At 34.6% G+C, this 20,062-nt stretch overlaps 1 protein-coding gene across 1 annotated transcript in view; it reads right to left on the bottom strand.

The window, feature by feature from the left end:
* LOC131071363 (uncharacterized) overlaps positions 1–2,608 on the bottom strand; it is a 63,705-nt gene extending 61,097 nt beyond the window's left edge. The window contains exon 1 of the mRNA XM_058007168.2: positions 2,305–2,608. Coding sequence (XP_057863151.2) covers positions 2,305–2,374 — 70 coding nt within the window. The 5' untranslated portion in view covers positions 2,375–2,608. The remainder of the gene's footprint in view (positions 1–2,304) is intronic.
* Between the last annotated feature and the right edge of the window lie 17,454 nt (positions 2,609–20,062).

The raw sequence follows: 20,062 nt of genomic DNA, 5'->3' as shown, positions 1-20,062 counted from the left end.
TTAAGATTTTTAAATGTTTTTGTACAAAGGGACCCAAAACACACCCAGCCCCAAAAAAAAATTTCCCAACCAGCATTTCCAAACCTAAATCAATATAGTAGGATAAAATGTATACAAATAGACCATATTTAAAAACTATCGATTCCATTTTAAAAGCTTTAAAAACTATATGTTTGGGTGAAATGGGCAGTTGAATTTGTATGGCTGTATATCAGAACAAAGTACATTTTTACAGGCAACCATTACAAAAAATAATGGTTGGTGACTAAAGGTGGTGATCAGATTTCTGCATCATGGTGCAACTGACATGCTAGATAAGCAATAGTTTATTAAAATTCCATATCACTGTATTACAACAAAAAGCCTCTCAAAATTAACTCTACCAAGATCATTTTACTTGTAAATCCACATTACCGAGTGATCCGTAAACTGGTCAAGATATTCCTAATCAGCTCACCAATTATGAACCGTAAACATTATTACTCGATACAATCACCAAACAAGCAAACAAATGTGTTAACAATCCTCAAACTATAGAACAGTTATACAGTTGCATCTAAACATCATCAAGCAGAAAAGAAAACATAGAAACGTGAAGGAAAAGGCCATAAACAATGATTAAAACAAGAATTTTAACCTAGAGAAACCCTATGAAGGGAGATAACTCCAGGCGCAGGGCAAATGCTACCTCATCTCCACTATGTAATCAGCCAAGAAGTGTCAATACAATGTACAAAAGGTCAGAACATGACATAAGAGTTCAATAACAAGTTATAAAAGCTTACGAGTACATCAATCTATTGCTCTGCTCCTATGGTGTCTTTGAATGCAAACTCTCTTACTTACAATGAGAAAACTAATTGTCAATTGCCAAGCCTTGTCCAAGCATCAAAGAATACTTAAATAAGCATCCGCACATACCCCAAGGCTGAAAGCACACAAAACAATGCTTGGAAGTGGAAACAAACAGTTGCAACCCTTAAAACTCTATGCTCAGCATGCAAATAATCAAGTTTGCCTATTATCAAATATGTGTTCACCGCTTCATAGCACATTCACCATAGTGGATGGCATGTTCCCAGAGACAAATGCATGTTAACCATTTCTATAAGTGGCAAACCCACAAATAAAATAAAAATATAAAGTTTTCAGATCTGCACACAATTCATCATCTTCTCCTCACTCCAGATCACCTTGAGGGTTCAATAACCCTAGATATAAGTCCTCGGTGTTCCAAAACCGACTTACTCACGCAAAGGAACTCCTTGTCTAGTCTTCCTTGAATGAAAAGGAGAAAAACCAACCTTACAATAATGATCACGATCTGAATTTCAGATCACCAAGGTCTTTAGTGAGACACTTACTTTCATTATTAAGGAAGCCTCTCTTTGGCAAATAAAAAAGCTAGTGGCCTAGTAACGTGCCACTATAATGAGTTAAACTCAAACCACTTATTCTTATTTGACAAGAGGCTCAATTGTAGGAAAACAAACGTCACTATAGTCTAGGACTTACATTAAAGGTATGTATATAGCTCCTAGCAAGTATACTCTTCATCATGGTGTTTATATTGGAGTTTTTATGGAGTTAGTTATCCTTATGGAGTTCAAAAGAGGTTTATCCATATTCAACAAGAGAATACTTACAGTCACCATAACCTTTCCTATTCAAATCGTTGTATGAGTATCCTCAAAGCATCAAATATATTTCAAAAACTGGGTGGCAAGTCCAGAAGAATGTGGTACGCGGTAGGTACAATCATAAGAGCCTAATCCAAATTCAAACCCTCATTGCAAAAAACTGATGCATAACTTCAGTCAAGATGGAAAAGAATGAGCCACAAGCCCAACAATAAAGACGTGGATAGCTAACTGGTAGAGTTCCCTAACATGTTAAAAGGCGACCCCTCCGCAGAATCCTCGCTAATGCATGAAAAATAACATGATATGAGAGTTAGTTTAGGAATCCCAAACAAAAGAATATGGTTCGAGATGGATGGTGGAAGAAAACGAGCTACACTCCAGGCAGCGAGGGAACTTTTTAGCCTAGCAGTTAAGCCCAGCATATAAATGCAAGGTCTTAGGTTCAAGTCCAGCTGGTCCCGAAATGTAATATTTTCCAATCATCCAACTTACAAATATTAAAATATAGACTTCCAACGTATACCACCTCGCATTAGGGGCGCCCTGTAATCTTACCCAAAACTTGCAAGGAATTTTATAAAACAATAGAAATTTCAAAACTCGTGAAGGCAAACGGAAAATAAATAAAATGCCAAACATATTAAGTAGTTTGAATTCTTACCAATCACAGTAGATGTTTGAAGTTTCCAGAAGCTCCTGATGTGTGAAGACCTGAAACGGAGAGCTTTCATGCTGACTTCTTAAACCCTTGCTTCCTCCAACCTTTTCATAAACCCTCGCTATTTTAGATTACTGTTTGTAGCATTTCTCAAAAGAATTGGTAGAGTGAATATGATAATACATTCAAGTTGCCCGTCTACTTGTAAAAAATGGCGAAAAACTGATGATTCTCGCTGGGTTTTTAGGTTTAAGCTTCTCTAAGCACCAAAACTGTAGGGCGGTGGGGTTTAAGGCGCTGACGTATTCTGTTTATTTTTATAGGGGAAGAACCTTAGATATTTATTTTGCAGAATAGATTAATTATAATTGATATAGTTAAATGGAGTAGTAAATATTGATATATTTTTATAAAATCTGCAGTGAGAAGGGAAAGGATTTAACAATAATTTATATTTTTTCAAATTGTGTTATTTTTTAATTAGCTAGAAGAATTGAATTATATTTTGTTTATATTGTTACTTTTAAAATGAATTGTTATATCGGTTAATATGTAAAATAATGTTAAATAAAAATATTTTGTATTGAAAATCTTATAATATGTATATAATGTTCAATTTGTTTTTTGAATAATCTTCATACTTTATTTTTAGAAATTTCAATAATAATTATCTTAAAGTATGGTATTCAAAAATACATTGCAAACTTTTTTCTTATGTGGTTTTTAAAACACAAGATAGCCAATAGTTGTAGATATATGCACATAATTGATGGTAATTAATACAATGTGTAATTTGAGCATTTACTTTATTGAACACAAAACCTCACTTTTTGCAAACAAGTAATAATATATTTGTATATGCATTTGGAATTCACAACTTTATATTTGTACATGTGTTTAGCTATATGGAAGGGGGGCGGGGGAGGGTTGATTTGTGAATGGGAAAGCAATGTAGACACGAAAATTAGGGGTGTATAAATATATTAATATTTTTATGAATCTACCATATTTTTTTTTGCTACTCGAGAATGAATTAACAAGTCCTAGACACACAATTTGAATTTTTGGCTTGTGTATAATAACAATAATCATGTCTAGGATTGTTAGCCTTAGGATCTAAGCATTCAAAACATTTATAGTAGGGAAGAACATTGTATTCTAATTCAACCTAGGGAACAATATTATAAGTGTGATCTAATCAAAGATAAGTAATGTTTGGAAAAATAGACCAAAGATGTTTTAAGTGGAATGATATGAAATACTAGAGTGTTGGATTAGATTTTGGGTGAGTAATGTGCAAAAAGTCAAAGTGGTACAAAATGAATAGATAAAAGTGTACAAGTGTGCACTTTTTCCCTCTACATATATTTAAATATTACAAGAAGTCAAATTTTGAACACAATAATTTTTATGAATATGCATTTATCATATAAGTTTTGAAATACTTTGTTCACATTATTTATATAAAAATTTAGCATAATTAAATACATTTTGATATTTTAGTAGGGTTCAATTGCATAGTCTTTTAATTAAACTTGCAAGCCATATTTCATGAGTAGTATTTCACATAAACTCATCTCTCATAATTATGAATAGTCTATTGAACATTCATTACACCCAAGTTTTATGAATTTTGAAAGTTTTACAAATGAGGTAGCAAACTAGGTGACTTGATCTTGGTGGGAACTCGATGGTGAAGTGTACATGAGTCAAAGTGGCGTTAGGATGGATGACCTTCCAAGAAGTATTAATTCTTAAAACCTATGAACATCACCCAGATTCAATGAATGCTAAGTAGACCATTTATGTTCATAAAAAATGAGTTTATGTAAACCACAACTAATAAAATATGGATAAATAACTTAACTCAAAAATTATATAACTAAAATGTAATAAAACATCATAATCTAACTACCATTAAGAAATGCCCCTCCTTATCATATTTATATGTAAATTAATGATTTAATATTTTTTAGTTAAGTATTGTATTTTAAAAAGTACTTATTATTTAATGGATATCTTAATAATAAAGTGAAAATGTTACTAAAATTAAAAAAACCCAAATTCAAATTCTTTTGAAATGGATTTACTCTATATTATTAGTGCTTATCTTTAGGTTGAAACTACTACAATCAAGATTTTTAAGTGGTTGATACTAGGTGTATTTGTCAACGAATTGTAAGCTAGAATTTTTCTATGTAAAGCAAATATTTATCTTTTGCAAAAATAAGATATAAAATTATTAATTAAAAATATTCAAAAAAATGAATTATTGGTAATTTGATTGGTTGAGGAGTTCAACCCCTTTTTTCTAGCCTTCATATTGTTCAATAAAAATGATTATTTTTTACAATGTTAATCTATGGGTGTACATAGCAATGAAGGACATATCATATAATAATAAATAAAAAAATGTAGTTCATCTCATAATAAATTGTTCATATTCTTGTCATTTTGATAGAAAATTAGTTAATACATCTCATTAAAGATAAGTTCACTTATATACATTATATAATGTAGGGCAACTCTTTCTAAGAGAATATTCATACTTCAATGCAAAATTTTAAGAATAATAATGGCTATTTTGTAAATCTTGGGTATAGTTGTTATAAGAATATTAGGGTGTTTGTGGGCCTAAACATGCTCCACCTAGAAGTTTTTGATTGTCTATGATTGTAGCAACAATTCAATTTGTTAGATATGGCAAATCCAAATCAGCTTATGTTTATATAGAGGAAAGAAGGGCTAAGTATGTATTGTATCAATAGATTATGGACTAGATGTAAGCCATCTACAATATTACCATGTGCCCACTATAAATTGCTTCTCAATATCAAATAATTGTGATTGAAGTACCACTGTGAAATGTTTTTGTATTTAGTTCTAAGATACATTGAAATAATGGACAATTAAATGAGGAGTAATACTAGCAATCTCAACTTTGTATGCAATCGATATATAAGAGGTGTTGAAGGTGGAAGCCTACAAAATAAAGAAGAGCACCTATAATTGAGCATTTACAAAATGTTTCAACTATTTACCAACTATACACTTTTTGCACTACTAAAAATGAGACTAGTTACAATTTTGGTCTTTTTGCAATATAAAAAGTTTCAAATATCTCTTCTAAGTATTTTTATGAATACTATTGTTTTTGCTTTAGAAAATAACCTATACAAATGATCCCAGAAAACTATTATACATTTCAAGAATTAGCTTCCATGATTTAGATGAGACTCTTGTGCAAGTCTATATCAAACAATTCAAAGACAAGGTTTGAAATGAGTTGCATAACAACTTCAAATATTTGAGATTTTGAGCTCATGGTTTCGAATTGTTCAACACATAGTATTCATTAATGCTCGAAATTTTAGCTTCCATGATTTAGATGAGACTATTGTGCAAGTCTATATCAAACAATTCGAAGACAAGGTTTGAAATGAGTTGCATAACAACTTCAAATATTTGAAATTTTGAGCTCATGGTTTCGAATTGTTTGACACATAGTATTCATTAATGCCCGAAATTTGAAGATGTTCACATAGTTCTATTAAAAAAATAGTTTCAAAGTACTGAGGATTTGATAGGCATAAAGAGTGGTAAGAATTTATATTTGAAATAGGATGAAACAACTTCTTCCACCAATTTCTTTCACTTGTTTTACCATTATACTATAATAGAATTGTCAAAAGATGCATTATTCCTAAAGTGATAATAATTGTAATTTGTTTTAAGTGAGTTAAACTACATATCTTGGGTGTAAGGAGTATTTAATTCATAAGAGCTTTTTAAGTTCGAGGAGCTCAAGGAGAGAGGTTTGTAATAGAAGCTTGTTTGTAGATGAAGACATAGACTAATTATCTCTTATACAAGGTCAAAATTTAATATGTATCAAAAATTGGATCATCTTTGATTGATGTATTAAGATAAATGACTAAACAACATGGTTCAATTTTATTATTAGTAGCAGAACAAAACATAAATCTCTGATGTGGAACAAAACCCAATTCAACTCAGTTATTTTGAGCAATAATACTCACACGTAATTTAAATATTTGATAGTAAAGAGCTCATAAAATTTAGATTTTTAGTAGACACTATCTTGTAATTGTTTTGCGAAGTCATCTAATTGCACATTGCAATCTTTGTAAATAGGGTATGTGTGACTTTTTTACTTATTACTTAGTTGGACTTTTATATACTTTGTGGTGTGGGTTTTTGTTCTATTTATGTTTGGAATAAAACCCTTCGAAGGAAATTGTTTATTATAATCATTTGGTATTTTATGCATACCTCTTTTTGTGAGGGCATTGGCCTATTTATTGGGCAAAATCATTATAATTGGGCATGCTTAGATTAAATAATGATATGTTATGACCATGTTATAATAATGTTTATGGGTGAATATTAATTATATTGTCCTAGTGGATGAATTCTTGATTGTCTGTCTTAAGCCTGTCGCAACATTAGCATGTCAAATAATTTTGGGTTTATGTAACTATTTTCTCGCATTTGGCTTCTAGTCCCTTATTTGTGTTAAGGAGACAGTGTGGCATTGTGTTTATTGGCTTCTGAGACCTTTGGGAACCCATTTCATAATAGTTTGTAAGTCAATTAATTTGTGCCTCGTTAATCTTGTTGCTTTTCTTTTTATGCCTTATATAATTTTATTAGTATTTGGTCTATGTGTTGGGGTTTTATGCTTGTGAGAATTCTAGTACTAGTGTGTGGGGTGTTAGACTTTAGATAAAATTGATGTTGAGTATTATGTATCAAACTACTAAGAAGTCTAATACTAAGTAGAGTGGGTATTAGACTCTCGTGAAATTTGATACCAATGTACCAACCCTAATAGAAGCCTAATAGAGTGTCAAACTTTGGTGAAGCCTTCAGTATTAGTATCAAGTTTATAGGTTTCTTAAAACCTTATTGGGGTCAAGGGATTTTGGGTAACCTGTGATATGTTCTTTGCATTTTTGTAAGGCTTATTAATGTATATTGTCTATTGCAAACTAAATAATAATTACAAGAATATACATATGGATGATGTCTCAATTGGATTTAATGCAACGAGAAATTAAAATGAACATTTATTGTGATTATTTTTAATTATCTAGCTGGTTATATTTTTTTCTTACTTGTATTATGTTTTTTTTTGGTCGGCAATAATGATTTTTTATTAATAGTAATAAAGATCAAGTACATTATGTGAAAACTGCATATACTTGAAAGACAAACTCTTTCATCCAAAAAACCTTACTTGTATTATGTTGTTACACTTATTAGGCTTTTTTTGTACGAGTGTAAGGCATCGTTTAAAATATTTTTTATGAATTATTAAAAAACGTATATATTTTTTTATCGGTAAATTTATTTTTATTAAGAAGGAAATTGAAGTACATAGTAAACCACCATCTGGAAACAAAACCACCGAGCCAAAACCATTCTGAACTTAAGCACAGACGTCAAAAAACCTTACCCCGCCCCACTGTCAAAAAAGGTTTCAATACATCATGCCTCGATGGCATAAACAATTTATCAAAAAAAAACATTAAACAGAAACTTCGGTGAAATAGAAAATGTATCAAGAGGTACCATTGATCAACAATTATTTAACCTTCTGCAGCAACTTGAGAGCTCGAAGCATCTGCCACCCCATCAGAGCCACCAACCGCACCACCCTATTCAACCTATCTTTCCAGCTTCGTCGAGAGTCATCTAGTGATCGGCCTCCTGCTTCTCGCCTCGTCTACCAGCCTAGCCTCCATAGCCGCATGTCGGATAATTTCTTCAATCTCCATAATCTGGACATAAACTATTAGGCCTTCCCAACCTCACCTCGCATTGTCCTTGAAATGAGCTTTGACCTCTTCTCGGCAATGAAGAAAGGAAATTCGGGAGTGCCTCGCCCGCAACTCAGCATTAATCTCTAGAATTCCTTCAGAAAGGTTGAATCCCCAACTTGGAACGAACCACTCCAACAACGACTCCAAATTTAATAGGTAGGCATGCAGAATGATCATCCTCAATACCTTCCTGACTTCCTCGAATGAATATCCAAAGTCCAGTCCCCAAGCCATAATTGGGGAATAAGTATTAGCTCTACATCGATACCTATGGCCTATAACCGCCACCTCCTCACCCAACACCAACTTAACCACTTCCAAGAATAGCAGGTCGTTTGCCAGAAACATTTTCTCCAGCTTCCTCACCGGGACGGGACCACGAAAGGCCGACATCAACTTTGAAGACTTCAGAGTAAAATTGGCTTCCATTCTAGGCGTCCACAGGAAACGGACTATGCAAAAAAATCGTTGAACTCTGCAAAAAACATGTAGCCTTCACCACCAACTCACAGACAAGCCTTATTGAATGTGCGATGATACCAAAAAAAGAAATTAAGTAGGCACGCTCCACAACCGCCACCATTTCAGAGAGCATTCCACATTAAACGCTCATTAACTCAAACTAGACTACAACTTTGGATAAAAAGCCAACCGAAAGACGCACATTTCGAATTTGCAGGAGTACAATCTTTGGAGGGTGTCTTAACTCCATCGCACGATGCAATCATGATAATCTTGCCACCTCACCTCCCCTTTAGAAATCTCACATGCCACATTTGAAAGACCGTCAGTAATGACATTCTAGCCTCTTTTCACATGAGAAATACAAAAATCTTGGAAGGATTTTAACTTTTCACAAATTATATGTATAAATTTGTTTAGCTTCCAACACGGGGTATCACCTTTGATCAAGGCATTGATCGCAACCTAGGAATCCCCTTCCAAGTGGACCTTCGATGCCTTCATGTTCACTGCCAAGTCAACCGCTAATAAGGTCTCTTGAGCCTCTACCTCATTATTGGTTCCATCTTGTAATCTTCTTGTTCATGTGAAAAGGATCTTCCCCTCATCATCACAGCCCACACACCCCACACCTGAAGTTCTCGGATTCCCATTTGAGGCCCCATCAAAATTAATTTTCACCCAACCCCTCTCCAGCTTTGACCATGTCACATCCGCTTCAAAAGGACCGCTCACAGGATTAGCCCTGGGGAACCCATGAACGGGTCTTTAAAAAACTATATTTGTCAACATTTAAAATTACAAATAAAAATATTCAAACTATAATATTTATTAGTTTAAAACCTAAAAAACAATCTTTTTCTTATTCTTATAATCTTTTTGATACCCACTTGACCTAGTATTAGATTACAAAGAAGTCTAATACTAGGTAGAGTTGGTAGAAAACTCTCATTGAGTCCAATACCAAAGTAATGGCCATGATAGAAGCACGAGAGGGCATCAAAATTTGGCAAAGTCCAATATCAATATTGGGCTTGTGGTCATCATAATATCAAAGGTGTCCTTATTAATTTTAGAAGAAGAATAAACAAGATTGTTGGAGGAATTGTTGATAGTCTCTTCTCACACTAAAATGTTATCATGGATAAGATCAATTTTAGGAGGGAGACTAGGAGTAGGCATTGATGTTTTAGAAGGAAGAGTATTAGTAGGAAAGGTCATATCATCCTCTTTCATCAAAGTATCTACATGGAGAATCGACTCTCTAGGAGAAGGATCAACATTACTCTCTAAAGTTTCACCTTTGAAAGGGAGATATTTGAAAGAGATGTTAACAATCTCTTCTTGAACTAGGGTATCCTTATGAGTAGATCCTAGTTGGGGAGAAGGAGATGCCTTACCTTAATAAGAAAAATGATTGAGATTCATGGAAGGTAAGATTCTATCAAGAGTGTTATCAATCATGATTTCATCCTCTTTGACTAGGGTTCTTCTTCTAATTATTTGTCCCAAATAGTGAGGTCATTGAAAAAAGTATTATAAATATCTTGCACAAAGATGTCCTTATTGTTATTGCCAATTTTGGTTGAAGGGATAACATTGCTCATTAATTCTTCATCCTTAGGAGAGAGAGCATCACTACATGTGTTTAAATCATCCTCTTGCCTCAAAATGTGTTCAATAGGATATTTAGGGGAGAGTGACTTAAGGGATTTGATTATGATTTCATCTTCTTTTTCTAAGGCATCTTTATGGGTAAGACAAGCTTCGAGGAAAGGAGAAGCATTTCTCATTAATGCATCATCTCTAGTGGGATTTTTGTTGAAGTCAAAAGAGGAATTGCCATCACTGGGAAAAGTAGGGACAATACCATCTTCTTGGAAAAAAATGATCCTCATGAGGGGAGTATTCTTTAGGAGGGAGATGAACATCTTTCTCAAAAGATTCATGCTTAGGAAGGAGATCTTCGAAAGAAGTGCTCATAACCTCTTGTTGCACTAACATGCCCCCATTGGTAAGACCAAATTTATGAGAAGATAAGTCAATGTCCATAATACCTTTTCACTTAGAGAGGCATCATGTAAAGAAGGTAAATTAACACTAAGAAAGGTGTTTGTGATATCATCCTCTTCCTCTAAGATAGCTAGATGAGAAGGGCACATTTTAGGAGAATTGTCAAGATCACTCTTCAAATCTTCATCCTTAGAGCATGGGAGAGTTTTGAAGGGGTTGATAACAACTCTTTTAAGCACTAAAATGTTATCATAGATAGGAGAAGGTTATTTAAGAGAGGTAAAATTTGAAGCAAGCGAAGCTAACCCATTATCACATCTATGAAATGAATGCATCATCGCAACAATTTTCCTCTTTCAAATGATAACATATGCGAAATAGAAGGAAATGATCAATTTTAACCAATGTAAGCACTCTAAATGTTGATTTAGAAAATGAGATTTATGAATGAAATGTGTTCCTTAATCATATCTGAAATTAATGACCCAAATTAACCTATCCACAAGTTCAATTTTGAAAAAAACTAAGGTTTTAGCAAAAATTAACCTCTAAATTTTTTGAACTTTGCAAGGAATTGAAACTTGTAAATGTAAATTTGAATTTGAAATAGCAAAAACACTCAGATATGAGAACAAAAAATATAATTAAAGAAGATTGGATTCACGTCGGGTTCACCAAAATGTGGAGGGGAAAAAGCAAGGTCGGATGGCTAGGACCTAATCCCACTTTAGCCAACACATTGGGAAAATGAAAGAGCCTAGGGAGATAGCTCACTTTGGCTACTTCTTGTGAGAAAGAGAGAGCCAAGGATTATCTCTTACGGTTTCTATTCCTCTTGTTGTAAATCAAGATAAGATGTGAAAGATTGATCAACTAGACTAGGAGATAAACAATGAAGCATACATGAACTGAAATTGTAGAAACTCACAGATCTAAAATTGAGATACTGAAAGTAGAGAAGGGGCAGGAATCTAGATGTGTACCTAGAGTTAAAAATTGAGCCAAAATGACCAGGACTAGGGCGCCACGCCCCTATCCCTAATGATTTGACAGAGAGCTGCAACTGAAAGGCTACAAACCTGAGATCCCGAGCCTTCACCCTGTTAAAAATCACTGAAATTGAGGGGGACCAAGGCACCACCCCCCTATCCTGGGTAGGACCAAGGTGCAATGCCCCCGTCCCTAATGGATTTGGGCTATTCAGAGGCCTTGGGACTCTCCTTGTGCCTTTTTCTGATCCAGGAAGCCTTTCGGGTACGTGTTTCTGCACCTGCAACCAACCCCTAAGGGAGGGGTACAAGCCAATCGTTAGTCGGTGATCTCATATTATTCTTCAATGTCTTTAAGGATCCTACTTGATGATTGATGCTTAACAAATACTTGATGAATGCTTGATGAATGTGATGGACTTGAAAAGCACTGAGAGGGGGGGTGAATCAGTGACACCAAAAATAAAACTACTTCAAACACTAATCGGTAGATGAACTTAACAAAACTTTTAAACACAATGCATGTAATCCAAAATGATATAACAACATCCACAATAAGTAAAACATCCACCATAACACAAGTGTTTGTACGTGGAAAACCCAAATAGATAAAAACCACAGTGAGATGGAACTCACAAGTTAACTATCTGCAGTAATAGATAACTGACCGGTTAGGGTCTACAAAGTGCTCTGCTAGGAGCGAATCTTGTTAGAGATCCCAAAGCTTGATTAGAAGCTTATACCCTGTTAAAGGTAGTACCCTATTAGGAGTAACCTCGGTGGAGGATTTCTAAACCCAAACTAATGGATCGCCCTGCTAGAGGATTTGTACAAAGAAGCTTGTTAGAGCTTACTCGGTTAGGGGATTTGAATTCTGCTGAGATTGTTAGAAAAACAATAGGATTGGTTTGACCTGTCTAAGTAGCACAATAATTGCTTGATCAAATCCTTCTAAACATATTCAACACTTCTCTTTTGCATACTCTGCAACTTAACTCTTTTTTACTTTTTCACACAACATATCACTTTCACTCATATGAAATAATTCATTGTAATGCCAATATATAGACATTAAGATTTCATGTCGGCCCAAAGAAATTATAACATAATTTCCTAGGTGCAGTGTATCTGGTCAAGTGATCATAACTCATCACAAAAATACTGTCAAAATTTATCGGTGGGATAACTCATCACGATTTGTGGTAACTCATCACAAAATCAACAAATACCAGTTGGAACAATCAATACCGATTAGAGTTAAATATATGAACTGTTATCCTTGAATCTTCTGATATAATCTCCGCTTGATCTTCATGTGATGCCGACTAATGTGTATCCATTGGTTGTCTTCTATGTATATACCAGTTGTCACAAAGTACCGACTAGAGATAAACCTCTAAGTATAACCTCTAGCATACCGGTTGTAGAATAAACAACTTGAAGTTACATTGGTAGACAATATAAACATATGTGTGTGTATGTGTTTCATCAATGACAACATATAATGAATATATTACAATCATCATCAAGCCAACAATCTCCCCCTTTGGCATTGATGGCAATACTTAGAATTTTTTTACAATAATACCACTAAGTGTGCATACAAAACAAAATTTACACATATACACATGCTCCCCCTTAATGCATACATTATACAAAATTTTCAAAAACACACATACATATTTCTACTCCCCCTTTGACAACAATGCCAAATTGAAAGAGTAAAAATAAATAAATAAATAAATAAATAAATAAATATATATATATATATATATATATATATACAGAAAATTTGTATCGAAGTGTTTAGCATATACAATAACAACTAAAAAAAATCATGCATTAGCTAGTCTCATAAAAATATCATTAAAGTTCTGCTTCAACTGTGATATGGCATTTGTCCATGTCGCTAGCACGTTCTCGGTGTACTCTTTTGTAGACATAAGTTGTGTATGGAATTCTTCCATAGAATCTAGTGTACAAGTTTTTGGAGTTGCTAAGATAGCTTTTGCATTAGAGTAGGCTCTTTGAAGTATGTCCACTTGTGATGTGAGTAGACTCTTGAGTTCCTCGAGAGACCGAAGTCTCTTTCCCTTCTCATGATCATAAGTCTCCAACCTGTTATGCAGATCATCTACAGATTTGCTAAAAGCAAATATAGAGTCCTAAAGTGGGATATATGCATTGCATATCCTTTCTAGCTCTTTCTCTGTGTTTGTTTGTCTTTTTGTGATATCATAATAAAAGAATGAAACATTAGAGCTAGAAGCAAGATACTTTCCTCCTGTTTCAATAGCTTTGCTCAACAAATCTTTATTATGTGACAGAGCCTCTTTGCCAGTATCAATGTCCTTTGCAAGTTTCTCTCCATACTTCTTCTTGTGACTTTTCTCAACATAGGTTAGTGTTGCTTCTTTAAGTGACTTGATTTGATCAGATACGTCAGTGACTAACTGACCAAGTTTGCTAATAGGGAATGTCAGATGTGTTGTAGAAGTTTCTGGTAGCAGACTAGATAAATTATCTACTACATTTTGAATAGTTTCAGCTTCAACCCTTTGCTCTTTAAGTCTCTTCTTATGCGCTCTAGATTGCATAACACTTGTAATATTCATCATTTCATATGCACTCATGTTGTCCATAATGATAGGCCCTAAAATGCCTAATGAATCATCATCATCGTCACCAGTCTGCGAAGTGACTAATGGCTTTGTTGGTTCAGAGGATGTAACCTTAATGATTGCTTTCTCTAGATTTTTCTCTGCTTCCTCTTCAGAAGTCTGTGTGACAACATTTTCCATAGACTCCTTCTGAGTATCTTGTAAGACCAGTGGGGATTGGGGTTTTTTGGGTTGTTTTGTTGCCGGTGGATTGTCCACTTTCGGTTGAGTTGCCAGTTTCTCAACTAAAGTAATCTGTGTATCAGTGATTTTAGGAGGTTTCATATTTGGTGCAATGTTGTCTCCAGATAGATCAACTATATCCTGAACATCATCATCAACATGAATAATGGTGCCATCCTTCTTCTTGATAGGATAGACCTCATCATCTTGAACAATCTCTTCTTCATCCATTTCCGGTCGATTAACAACATCTTCCTCATTCTTAGAGGAATGAATGAGTTATTCCATCCATTTGATTTCATAGGCTATTCGATGGGTCTCAATTTCAATAATTACCCTCTTTCCACTAAGTAGATTCAATCTTCTTGCTTTGAAAGCAAATTGAATTTTGTACTGATCAACTAAAGTACTAATTTAATCTTTAGAAAATTCAAGAAAACATTGTACAAATACTTCATCAATGATTTATTTTTCCAATTTTATAGCTACCTCCCATATGTCTAACAGAATAGTGTACAAAGAATTTGAGATATCCTTTTCCAGATCATGTGGATATCTACTGTAATGACACAAATGAGTGATCACTTGTTCAATGACTCACTTCTTCTCATCTTCAGTGAAGGAATCAAAATGCTCTTTGACATTGTCAAACTTGTTCCTTCCTAATGTCTTCATTGTTATTTCAAAATGGGTATCAGGCTTGTAAGTTGATATATCAATAGGCATAGTTGCCTTTGGCACTTCCTTTAGTCTTTTCTACTCTACCAGTAGCTTTCATCTTCTTAGGTTCTTCTTCAGCATCAGTACCCTCAGATTCTGCTTGGAGAATAAGTTCTTGGTTTCTCTTCTTTGGTATGTTCTCCTTCTTTGTATAGACTTTAGGTGTCGGTTCCTTTTTGGTTTAGATACTCCAAGTCACCCTTGTATTATTTATTTCCAGAGGTGCTTCATCAGTTTTCTTTTTCTTTCCTTTCCCACTTGTGGCATGAGTAATACTGGTTATGGTTTGTGCATCATGGAATACCACAATATCTAGTTTTGCCTTCTTTTTATCTTTAGGAGATGCTAATAGGTTATTAGCATAACCAACCAGTAAGTCATGATTCACCTCATAACTCATATCTTCCATTTCTTCTTTCCTTGGCTCAATTGCTTGCATCAAACAAAAATAAGTGGTAACTATGAAAACAATTTCTTTTGCAAAATGACTTACCACATCTTCAGGCAATCTCATTCTCATGATCATCTTCTTCTGAAACTCATTGAAATACTTATTCATAGCAGCAGGGAAAGTATTCTTTACAACCTTGATGTTGTTTTTGATTTGTGCAGATACCGATAGGTCCTTTTACCATTCAATATCACCTATTCCCGGTAGAAAATTTTGAAAATAAAAAGAATAACCCAACCAATAGTTGTCCATACTTGAACTTTAGACTGCTATCCTTTTTGATAGATTGCAGATTTAGAAATAATTGTCTCCTAATAGCCTCATAGAGATCATAATCTGCATTTTCAACTATCATCTTGTAAGCTGTATGAATTGCTCGAAATGGAACACCATTTAGTCTACTAGAGTAAAATACTCGGTAGCCTATCACCATTGCTGCCAATTTCACCGCTAGGTCTCTTATATTGTTAACAGAAAAAGCACGCTTACCAGTTGTTGAACCGATTAGTGAGAATACTGTCTCTTTTGAAATTCTTCTCAGCTCAGGTACTTCACCGGTTGAGAAATAACCAATTACAGCCTAAATGGCTTCCTTGGTAATTGTGTGAGTTCTCTCTAAGTACATGTTCTCACCATGAACCCAACTCAAAATAATTCTGATATGCTCTTCCTCAAAATCTTCTAGAAAATAAGCGGCGTTGTGAAAACATTTCTCAAAAACCCTAGCATACTATGTTTGAATCTTTCCATTCTCATCATAGAGGGATTTTAGCTGAGTGTAAATGTATAGCGATCCTAGATCCTCTATCTTACAATCAATATAACTTGACAAATCTCCTTTTACTAAAACTCCACTTGGAACTTGTGATAATGCATTATACGACACAATTTTTTCTGCCTCTACAACTTCCATTGGCTCAGATGTAATCATTAACCTTTCTATAGTCTTTGAAGATGATGCCATTGCAGATGAACAAGATTCGAAGTAGGATTTTCAAAGAAATACCTTATATCATGCACGCTGCCTTATTTACTGGTTGAATGCCCAAATGCACACTAGTTCGATCTTCTGCAACCTTTAAATCAGCTTGATTGCAAATCACAATGCAATTTCGACAATTATCAACCAACAAACTCTTTTAGCTCAACAAGCGCTCCAAATTTCTTTCTCGAATGCCTTAGGGTAAAAATGACAAAGCAAAAACTCACTTTTATCCTTTTCTTTTTTTTACCTACTGCATTAAATGCTCACCTGTTAGGGTTACAAACCCTAATTTCACCGCTCAAGGAGAAAACCAGTTGATAACATATTGACAAAAGGTTATCAAATTTTCATGCTTCAAAATTCTCTTACCGCTCATCTCAAGGGGTCAAGAGGTAGATTTACCATTACGCTCCCCTTAGCCATATTTAGAAGGTTTAATTCACCGGTGCAGTGTTCTCTTCACTGGGTCAAGGAACAATTTCTTCTCCAGGTGAGTCATCACTTTTCTTCTTCCATATTCGATTCATTTCCTCTCTAGTTTCTTCAACATTAACTTTTTGCTTTCCTTTCCGATCCTTAAAAGAATTGACCGGTTTGGCTAAGTGCCCCAGTTTGTTATAGTAATAGCAAGCCATACCAGATGATTTCCAAGGTCTCGCGTTTCCTCTCCCAGTTCTTCTTCTGTAGTTCATAGCCACGTGACCAAAGTTATCACAGATGGTGCAAATGACATTTGTTACCTTTTTCATTTCAAATGGAATAAATCGGTTGTCGTAGGGTCTTTGCTGGTTCAGGTTGACCCGACTGTCAAAATTCCTCATCCAGTTGCCATTTGGTCTTGGATGCATATGTGGTACAAGATTATTTGCTCCATATCTGCACTCAGTAGATCTATGTCCATGCATTCTGCATGTGAAGTAATTACCTTCAAATTTCTTGGACACATACCTAACATTAGTATTGTAGCTTGCATTTCTGTTAGGTTTGTCTTTACAAACATTTGTAGTGTGACTAGGTTTATGGCAAACAAAACAAACAGGTTTAAAGACCTTCTTATCGGTAGGCTTCTTGATCTTAGGAGCATATTTGTTCTTAAGAGTGTTTTTCTTAGTACCAGAGGATTCACCTTTCTCGGATGCGTGAAAGCCAAGTCCAGAGGTATCACCCTTCATCCTTTGTGATTGAATTTTTTCTTCAAGCAAGGTAGAACTCTTGTTGAACTTTTCTAGTTTCTCATTAGCTTCGGTAAGCTATTTGGTGAGATCTTCATTATATTTTGACAGGTTCTCTCTTAGAGATGATGCTAATTCAAGATCTAGCTATAAGTTCTCCTTCTCTTCTCTTTCAGTATTCAAATGCTCATGCAAGGTAGCATTTTCTCGCTTGATCTTGGCAATCTCTTGATCTCTTTCCTTGATAAGATCTTCAACAGCTCTTTTGGCTTCCAGTTCCTGACTCATACGGATAGTAAGACCTTCCAGCTCTCTCCTCAGGTTTAGCTTTTCACCGTTTAACTTTTCAACTTCCCTAGCTAAAGCATCAATATTGGCCTCATCTAAAGAACTATTGTCAAATATCTCTAACAATTGTTTAGTTTTATCTCTCCTTTTGACTTGTGAAGCTTTCAGTTTGACCCTAAGGCTTTCAAGCTCATTTCTGCTAGCTTCTAGCTCTCTAGCCATCTCAAAGTAGCTCATGTCCCCCATGGTGGTTTCAAGGCTCCCTTCTAAGCGATTAGGCTTCAAAGAAGTTAGGCTCTGATACCAATTGATGGACTTGAAAAGCACTGAGAGGGGGGATGAATCAGTGACACCAAAAATAAAACTACTCCAAACACTAACCAGTATATGAACTTAACAAAACTTTTAAACACAATGCGTGTAATCCAAAATGATATAACAACATCCACCATAACACAAGTGTTTGTACGTGGAAAACCCAAATAGGTAAAAACCATGGTGAGATGAAACTCACATGATAACTATCTGCAGTAATAGATAATTGATCGGTTAGTATCTACAAATTGCTCTGCTAGGAGCGAATCTTGTTAGAGATCCCAAAGCTTGATTAGAAGCTTACACCCTGTTAAAGGTAGTACCCTGTGAGGAGTAACCTCAGTGTAGGATTACTGAACCCAAACTAATGGATCACCCTGTTAGAGGATTTGTACAAAGAAGCTTGTTAGAGCTTACCCGGTCAGGGGATTTGAATTCTGTTGAGATTGTTAGAAAACAACAGGATTGGTTTGATCTATCTGAGTAGCACAATAATTGCTTGATCAGATCCTTCTAAACATATTCAACACTTCTCTTCTACATACTCTGCAACTTAACTCTTTTTGACTTTTTCACACAACATATCACTTTCACTCATATGAAATAATTCATTGTAATGTCAATATATAGATATTAAGATTTCATGTCGGCCCAAAGAAATTATAACACAATTTCCTAGGTGCAGTGTATCTAGTCAAGAGATCATAACTCATCACAAAAATACCGCCAAAATTTGTCGGTGGGATAACTCATCACGATTTGTGGTAACTCATCACAAAATCAACAAATACCGGTTGGAACAGTCAATACCGATTAGAGTTAAATATATGAATTGTTATCCTTGAATCTTCTGATATAATCTCCACTTGATCTTCATGTGATGTCGACTAATGTGTATCCATTGGTTGTCTTCTATGTATATACTGGTTGTCACAAAGTACCGGTTAGAGATAAACCTCTAGCATACCGGTTGTAGAATAAATAACTTGAAGTTACATCGGTAGACAATATAAACATATGTGTGTGTATGTGTTTCATCAATGACAACATATGATGAATGTTTTAAAATCATCATCAAGCCAACAAAATGTTGTTGAATGTTGTTGAAGACTCCACATACGCTTCTCTTTCACTACATAGAAGGTTCCTTGTGATCGCTTGTTCTTAGATCTTAGACATATTCAATCCCATCAAATGAAGAAAGATAGCTCTTATGTATGAAATCCTAGATCTTAATTTCGTCTTTAGTCCTACCTAGGATTTGACTTTCTCGCCAATTTCTTGGGGTTAAGCATTATAATATCATAGAATTATGCTCCCGAAATTTTAGGAAAAATGTCGGGAACCGTGTTGCACTTGCACATGGTCCGACCAACTTTTCACCAATGTTTTGGGGCCATTAGATATGATGATATTAGAGTGAATCCCAAAGTTATAGCTGATTTTGAGATGTTTTGATATGCGAAATCCGGCCTTAAAGGTTGAAATAAGACATAATTAGGGTTTATGATTTAATGATTTATTGGAGGAATAAAATAAAAAGGGGCACACTTAGGGTAAAGGGCACAATTTTTATGATGTAGGGAGTAATGAAATATGAATTTAGATTTAATTTAATTAATTAATTAAATACTTAAATGAAAATTACAATGCAAGATGCAAACACACTAAGGCGCG

This window comes from Cryptomeria japonica, chromosome 2 (assembly GCF_030272615.1).
Source record: "Cryptomeria japonica chromosome 2, Sugi_1.0, whole genome shotgun sequence".
NCBI classification, from domain to species: Eukaryota; Viridiplantae; Streptophyta; class Pinopsida; order Cupressales; family Cupressaceae; genus Cryptomeria; species Cryptomeria japonica.
Note: the sequence above shows the minus strand (reverse complement) of the source record. Positions and strands in the feature narration are given on the sequence as shown.